The sequence below is a fragment of the Gavialis gangeticus genome, unplaced genomic scaffold (genome assembly GCF_001723915.1).
Source record: "Gavialis gangeticus isolate Ggan-Ray unplaced genomic scaffold, GavGan_comp1, whole genome shotgun sequence".
Lineage (NCBI taxonomy): Eukaryota > Metazoa > Chordata > Crocodylia > Gavialidae > Gavialis > Gavialis gangeticus.
In genome coordinates this window covers 5,567,249-5,575,336 of record NW_017729011.1, presented here as the reverse complement: position 1 = coordinate 5,575,336, position 8,088 = coordinate 5,567,249, and the positions used below count along the sequence as shown (strand labels likewise).

General features: G+C 52.8%; 1 protein-coding gene across 2 annotated transcripts in view; it reads left to right on the top strand.

The window, feature by feature from the left end:
• FBXW5 (F-box and WD repeat domain containing 5) overlaps nucleotides 1-8,088 on the top strand; it is a 33,598-nt gene that overhangs the window by 5,237 nt on the left and 20,273 nt on the right. The window contains exons 1-6 of one of the 2 annotated variants that reach the window (XM_019510434.1): nucleotides 1,021-1,121; nucleotides 1,506-1,723; nucleotides 1,858-2,015; nucleotides 3,847-4,021; nucleotides 4,915-5,063; nucleotides 5,564-6,056. In XM_019510434.1, coding sequence (XP_019365979.1) covers nucleotides 1,531-1,723; nucleotides 1,858-2,015; nucleotides 3,847-4,021; nucleotides 4,915-5,063; nucleotides 5,564-6,056 — 1,168 coding nt within the window. In that variant the 5' untranslated portion in view covers nucleotides 1,021-1,121; nucleotides 1,506-1,530. Of the gene's footprint in view, nucleotides 1-1,020; nucleotides 1,122-1,505; nucleotides 1,724-1,857; nucleotides 2,016-3,846; nucleotides 4,022-4,914; nucleotides 5,064-5,563; nucleotides 6,057-8,088 lie in introns of those variants that run through there. The other variant, XM_019510433.1, reaches the window with a different exon arrangement.

Genomic DNA, 8,088 nt, shown 5'->3' with positions numbered 1-8,088 from the left:
GGGACAGGAGCGGCAGGCCGGACTGGGGCGGGGTAGGGGTCGCGGTGGCACTCGGGGAGGCTGTGGGTGCAGCCGGTTGCCCTTCACTGCTGCCCAGCATCAGTCTGGTCCCTGTCGCGTGCGAGCGTGTTGTGCTTTACGTGGATAGAAACTGCCCCACGGGGTGGGGGGCGAGCGGCCGACCGTGTGTCCGTGGCGTCCAGGACGAGCGACGGGATGGCTGTGCCTGTGTGTGTTGCACTGCAGGTGCGGGGCGCTGACCTTGAGGGCTGACCCGTGCCCCCGGCGGCGGGGCCAGAACTTACTGCTGCTTCCCCAGGACTCTGGGCGACACGAATGGCCTCGCTGGGGTCCCGGCTGCTCTACGCCCCCGTCAGCCTTGTGCCGGCACCCCTGAAGTTCACCTCTTAGTGTTGGAGCAAAACAATCAGCGCGTTGAGCAGCAGCAGTTGTCTCGGGCGCTTTCTCCGTGGGTCTCGAGACGCATAGCGCATTTCATAAATACAGCACGTGCTCCTTGTCTCCTGGCAGAGCAAACGCATCCCAAACGTCTGAGCTGTGCTGGAGTCTGGGTGCCAAGTCCATAGCCAGCGCTGCTGCGGGCTGACAGCAGAACTCGCTGCTAGGTGTCAGGGCGCAGACCTCTCTCACTCGCCAGGGAAAGCGACAGCATAGCAAGCTCACTCTGTCCGTGCTCCCCTGTGCCTGGTCTGCGTGCTGTGCAGCTAGCTGGTGTTGAAGCAGTCCACAGCCAAATTAGCCAATTAACTTTCCGGTGATTTAAAAGGGAAGGGGGAGCTGTTGCTGGGGGTGCATGTGAGCTGCTATGCTCTGTCACTACAGGAGCTGCGAGTGGTCAGTGTCATTGTAATGTTAACTCAGCAAGACGGCTTTAGAGTTACGAGGATGTGGCTGTAGGAGCAGACCCACCGAACCGCTCCACTAGGCAGCTCCATATAGGCATCAACGCTGTCTCCGTCTGCACCGTTTGTTCAGCTCCACGCTTGATGGTGCTCAGCTCGGCTCATGTGGTTCAACTCAGTGCTTTCATGCTGAAGGTCTTGTTTTCAAGTCCTGCTGGTGACCTGCACTGGGGTCACTGCACACAGGACTGAAGTCAGGGACATGCCCAATGCTTTGTCTTCATGTGTCTCCAGACACAGGACCATGGGGGCTGCCACATGAGTGAACTTTCTTCTTTATTTCGAAAAAGCTTCACCTGCATGAGGGCAAGCGAAGAGAAAACTGCTCTCTCTTGGGTTTAATTTAAAACTGCCCGCCCCAGCCCACCAACACTGTTTTCCTGACAAGTGTTTACAGTTGGAAACATGGCTGTTTAAAGTGGGTGCGTGTATTTGCCTCTGCCTGTGAGAAGCCGCGATTGCTTGCTTTGCCTGTGAGCGCGCTTGCTCAGGCGTGGCAGCCTCCCTGTTCTGGGCAAGTGTCTCCCTAGTGGCATGCTGGGCAGGTGGGTGGAAACTAACTGCATTCCTACGTCTCTCCAGAGTCCTTTGGTGACAGAATGACACTATGGATGTTGGGGGTAATCCCCTTCTCCCTGACAGCATCCTCTATGAGATCTTCCTTTACCTGGACCACGTAGACGTGCTCTCAGCAACACTGGTGTGTCAGCAGTGGCATGCAGTGGCCCGGGATGAGTTCTTGTGGAAGGAACTGTTTTACCGATACTACCGGATTTCTCGGGAAGTGCCACGGCACCCAGGTCTGGTATCTTTAATTGTGTGCTGTAACTGCTACAGGCAAAGCCACCCAGCTCCATGGCCTCTGCCTGTGGCTAACTCCCATCCCCTCCTTGCCACCTTCCGAGTCCCAAATGTCTCGGCTTGTGTGTTGCAGCCGCCGTTTCCTGGTACGATGAGTTCCAGAGACTCTATGACACCATCCCGTGTGTTGAAGTACAGACCCTCAAGGAGCACAGTGACCAGGTCTTGCACCTCAGCTTCTCCCATTCTGGCTACCTGTTTGCAACCTGCTCCAAGGACTGCACTGTTAAGGTAAAGGGATAGCTGGCTCTTGTGCTGGATGATTTGTTTGTTCACTTGGACCAAGTGAGGTAGGCTCAAGCTTTGACTCCAGTTGTATAAACTTCTGTCATGCTGTCATACCCTGATCTTCCTCTTCCTTCTCCTCCTCCCTTTCCTTTGCTGGGAGCTGATCTGGTTGGTTAGTATAGTGAGGCCTTTGGATCAGGCACTGTGGAGGAGGGGATGCTGCAGCTGAGACATCTTAGCATCCATAAAACACAGGAGAGGTATAGAAGTCACAGGGCTCTGAATATATGGGGCTGTGGGTTCCAGAGCTAATTGGTTTGGCCTCTCTGAGCAGCTAGTCATTATAATAGACTCTGGGCTCATTCAACAAGCCCCTTTCCCTTTAGGGGGTTTGATGCATTTCAGGGGCAGGTAATTATTTCAGACAGAGGGCGCTTACTGAGTTTTGGCAAGCCATTGAGGGCTGCATGCCAGACAGCCAGGGGCAGATATGTATTCATTTTCTAATTTTTATTTTTTTTGTCCCCTTGGGCCGGAAAAAATGGCCTTGTGGGCCGCATCCGGCCCGTAGGCCACATTTTGCCCACCCCTGATTTAATGTATGTAATGTGGAGGAGTATAACTTGCATGTGACTGGATGGGGGGGTGGGGGGCGGGTGTGGATGAGCTGTGACCTGTGGGGAGGATTGCATAAGGGCTGGGGACGTGGCTTTGCAGTACAATATCTGATCTGATATTTGTGGCCCAAGCCGGCTCTTCCCAGGTTCTGCCTGAACCACCAAGGCACTGGCTGATGTGCCAGCACTGGGGCTGGGCAGACAGTAGAAGAACAGGAAAACCAGCAAAATGTGGAGAGCAACCAAGCCTGCTATTCCCCTCCTCTTTTTCCCCCCACATCCCAACTCCTAGAGTCTAGGAGTTGGGATGCTTGTGTGTTACTCCCTGCTCCACTGCTGGCTTGCTAGACCCTGGGATTATCTCTGTCCCCGCTCCACTCTGCTCTGGGAACCCCAAATGAGATACACTTCTGCACAGCTACTGCCTGAGCAGCTCTTATTTTGGTGACTTTGGTTAGGGGACAGCATCTTCCTGTTGGAAAACAGGCACAGGCTGTGTGGCAGCAAGGCTGACGTGCATGCCAGCCTGAGGGGAGATCAGTCTGAGGGTGGGGGGGGCTGTGGGAGTGGGACAGAATTCTTAAGCTTTAGTCTGTTTGCTGAATATGCCCCTACATGGTAGGGATAGAGGCATCTTGCAAGGAGCCTAATCTTCATTTCCCAGGCTTTCACTTCCCGTTGTGCTCCCTGAAGCCATGGAATTGCCTTTGAATTGTAGTGCCTTCCCCTTGTAGCCTTCAGGGCCTTTGTACCAAGTCAGCAGCCCCCTGAGTTGGCTACTACAGTGTCAGTGCCTTGAGGCCCACCCCATCTTTTTGTTCTGGGTACTGTGCAGTTGTAAGCTGACAGGACCTGTCCTCCTGTCCAATAAGTAACCCTTGCTGCAAAAATAGCCTCTTGGGTGAGTAATTACTGTGTGCAGCCATCTTTGGTACTGTAAAGCAGAGTGACCAGAGCAGCAGCAGCAAGGGCATTTTTCTGCGCACTGTGCAGCATGGTATTGGATTCATCCAAGAATTTTTCAGTGGGCTGCTTTGTAAACCCCTCCAGTTCTCCTCTGAACAGGCTCCAGGCAGAAAGGTCAGCACTGGTGGATTTCTGTCCACTGGCCTCCAAGCTGCCTGGCTGATGCCCTGTAAATTTTGTCTTGCTAATGGTAGATGCTCTTGGTATTGCTGGACCTTTTGACAGCCTTCCTTTGTCCCATCTGTTTTCAGATCTGGAACAATGAGCTGGACATCTCCTTGCTGCACAGCTCCAACATGAGGCCATACAACTGGAGCTACACGCAGTTTTCCCAGTTCAATTCGGACGACTCCCTTCTCTTGGTGTCAGGTGTCTTTGTGGGGCCTCACAATTCCTCGTCTGGAGAGATCGCTGTCATCAGCATGGGTAAGGCTCCTTCCATCCTGGATCTTCCTTGACATGATGGGATGGAATGGTTTGGGAGCCAGTGGATGGGACACTGGTCCAAGAGCTGGTGTGCTGGGTTTTGTGAGAACCTGAACATGTGGCCTTTCCTGTCTGTGCTTGTTTCTGCCATCTGTAAAAGACAGATAAGCTTGAACCCTTCCTCAGTAGATCAGAAAGTGCTGTCAAGAGCTGAGCCTGCCTGGACTGAACAGTAACCGAGCTAAAAATGTAGCTCATGGCACTTAGTTGTAATCATCTCAGAAAGAGCCACTGATGTCTTTACATTTCACTTCCGCTGTTCTAGTGCTGATGGAAAGCAATGGGCTTGATAGTGGAAGCTAGCCTGAGTGCGAGCAGTGGGGGAGCTTTGTCGCACAACTGAGCTGGTGCACTCGTGCCCCTGACCTGCAGTGCTGGCTGGCCCGTTCCTGAGAGCACTTACAGCTCTGCTGGAATGTGTATGTATGTTTGACCTGTTTTCCATACCCCCTCACCTTCCTAGGACTCTGCCTACCCTGAGCTTCATTCTCTCTTGTGGTCTCTGCTCTGGGCTCCCTACCCAAGTAGAGGCTTCTTGTAGGGCTGGGTATATTGATGTGTGGTGTCTTCTACTAATGGAGCTTATGGTACAGTGAAAGGGTGGGGGCCTCTGAGGCACAGAGAACTAGTTTGAGTAGTAAGTAGTAACATCACTGAAAGGCAGAGAATGATGGTTGTGGCCACTCCTAGCCAGCTGTGAGAGACCATCCATGTCCATCTACTTCAGTGACCAGCCAGGCCTCTGACTAGATTTCATGCCTGAGTCTTGTCCTTTTGCTGGAGCAGGCTCAATGGCACAGTTCATTTCCCCACTTTTTTTTCCTCCCTTCCAGAAAACTTCTTACTCCTCTCTAGGGTGAGGAACAAACCCTACGACGTATTTGGCTGCTGGCTGAACGAAACCAACCTGATTTCTGGCAACCTGCACCGGATCGGGCACATCACCTCCTGCTCTGTGCTGTGGCTGAACAACGCCTTCCAGGTGCGGCCTCAACCAGCTCAAGGCCACTTAATCTGGGTCCTTCCCCCACCCTCAGCTGGACCCACTGCATTAGAGACCCTGAGTCTCTGGCTATGGGCCTCAGCCAGGGCTCCTTCTTGGCACCTACAGCAGGAAGGAACTCTGGGAAGAGGAGCTGAGGAGTCTCCTGCTGTAAGAGGGTAGGGCAATGGTCTCAAGTTGCAGCAAGGGACGTTTAGGTTAGATATCAGGAAAAACTTTCTCACTAGGAGAGTGGTGAAGTACTGGAACAGGTTCCCCAGAGAGGTGGTGGAATCTTCATCCTCAAAGGTTTTTAAGACATGGCTCAACAAAGCCCTGGCGAGAATGATTTAGTTGGGGATGGTCCTGTTTGAGCAGGGGGTTGAACTAGATGTCCTCCTGAGGTCCCTTCCAACCCTCATTTTCTATGATTTTGGCCATTGGTCTATGATTGTGGCCCTGTCCTGCTCTCTAATCTCACCTCTCTGCTCTGTTCCTAGGGCATAGAGTCTGAGAATGTAAATGTAGTGAAGAGACTGTTTAAAATCCAGAACTTAAATGCCAGCACTATCCGGACGGTGATGGTGGCAGACTGCAGCCGGTATGACTCCCCTGACCTGCTCCTGGACTATGGGGAGCAGTTAGCTGCTGCTTCCACCTCCCCTTGCCAGGTCTTTGACCTTGGCAGTGACAGTGAGGAAGAGGAGGCAAAGCCCAAACAGAACTTGACATCAGAACTGGCAGCTCAGGAATCCCCAGAGGATGGGAGCGTGATGGCAGGGGGTGGGCTACAGCAGTTCCTGGACGACATCATGGAAGGTCGTGTGAGACCCCTCATGACTGAAAAAGAGCTGGAGACAAAGGTGGCTGAGCTACTTGCAAGGAACAGGACAAAGCCACCTGAACTGAACTTGGTCCCCACCGATGGCCACAGCAAAAAGAAATACCTGATCTTCACCACAGGATGCCTCACTTATTCGCCACACCAGATTGGTAAGCCCTGGCATGGTGGCTTTGCCGTGGGCTATGTGTTCCAGCCCTCGCTTCTCCCACGCCCAGGCTCCAAAATCTGCCATACTGGCTCTGCAAGTTGCCATCCTGTTTGATCACTGCCCTGCAGTAAGCCAGCTGCAGTTCTAGGTGTAGATAGGCTTGCTCTTCTTGTTCCTACCATGGGTTTCTGTTGTGGGGGTGGGGCAGCTGTAGTTAAGGGTGTGAGACAGCTTTCCTTATGCCCTTTTCTAGCACACTGCTGCTTGGGCTGTGGTTTTCTAGGCTTAGTGTCTGGGAAGAGGCTGCTGAGATCCCAGCTCTGATCACTTTGGGCTTGGGTCTGGAACAAAACTGACTGGATTGGACATGAAGCAGTTGTCCTGCATGTGGGTTGCGTGAAGGCTTATGCCCTCACTTCTTGGAAGGGAGGGAGATATGGTGGGAGGTCTGAGCAAATGGAAACTGCACATGCAGAGGTCAAGAACACTATGTGTGCGCCACCAGCCAAAGTTGCTTTCTCTTCCAGGCTAAGGCTTGACCAAGGGGAGCGTAGAATCATGTAGGGCTCTAGCATCCAGAGCTGTAGAACAGAGTTGAGACCAATCCATTTCCAAGTACTCTGTCATCTTGGGCTTGAAGCAGTGTGTGAACCCTATGCAGGGTGCGTGCAAGGGGCAGAGTCACGTCCTGCATCCAGCCCTAGCTTTGCCACTTTCTTGCTTGGGGGTGCATCAGTGACTGCATGAATGTAGATGCAGCCTGCATGTGGCATGTGCTGATGGGGATGCTGCCTAGTAGCCTTCTAGCTTGCAGTGGTGGCTGATGAAATAGTCATGCAGCCTGCCCTGAGGGCCTCTGTACACTGGATTACTAACTACAAATCCCACTAGGCAGTGCCTTATTGAACCAGCATTCCATGCTAGTGCTTGTAGTCACAGTGGTGGCTGACAGGAGAGCATGGGAAGTGAGGAGAGGGGTGGAGTTTGCTTTCAGAATCTCACTGGAAGCGAAGAATGAAGTGGACCAGTACTCAAAGCTGCCATCCTAGCCCAGATCCCTGGTCAAAAGGATGCCCAAGTAACTACCCAAGGACTGATGACACGAGGAATATGCTAAGGACTTTTTTAAATGCATAGGGCGTAAAAAGAAGGTACTGGGTAACGGGGGGGCTTCTGTAAGACACACTAGGAAATCTGGTAGTTGCACCAGACAGCAGAGCTAACCTATTTAACAATTTATTTGCCTCCATTTTTCTGATCAGGTACTGGGTCACCCCCCCCTGGGACCCCCATAGGGCCCAGGGGAGGCGCACCCAGATCTAGGGTCAGTGAGGACCTAGTCGGGGAACTTCTGGAGGGACTGGACGTACTTAAATCAGCTGGTCCTGACGATCTCCACCCCAGAGTCGTGAGGGAATTAGCTGAGGTCATTGCAGGACCCCTGGCATGCCTTTACGAGCACTCATGGTACTCTGGTGTGGTGCCAGAGGACTGGGAAAGGGCCAGTGTGGTTCCCATTTTCAAAAAGGAAGAAGGAGGACCCAGGAAACTATAGGCCAGTCAGTCGTACCTTGGTCCTGGGGAAGTTCTTTGAGAAAATTATCCTGGCGCATGTCCGTGAGGGGCCAGCAGGGACTATGCTTAGGGGCAACCAACATGGGATCATTAGAGGCAGGTCCTGTCAGACCAACCTGGTGGCCTTCTGTGACCTGGTCACAAAATCCCTGGATGCAGGTGTCGCAGTGGACATAGGCCTTCTTGAAATCCAGAAAGTCTTCAACACTGTCTCTCACCCCATTCTCATTAAAAAACTAGGAGAATGGTGTCCACACCTACACAGTCAAATGGCTCACTTACTGGCTGGAGGGCCGCACCCAGAGTGTGGTGGTGGATGGGTCTTATTCGACCTGGAGGGACGGGGGCAGTGGAGCTTCCCAGGACTCGGTCCTCAGGCCCGCGCTGTTCAACATGTTCATCAGCGACTTGGATGAGGGGGTAAAAAGCAGCCTGTTCAAATTTGCTGATGACACTAA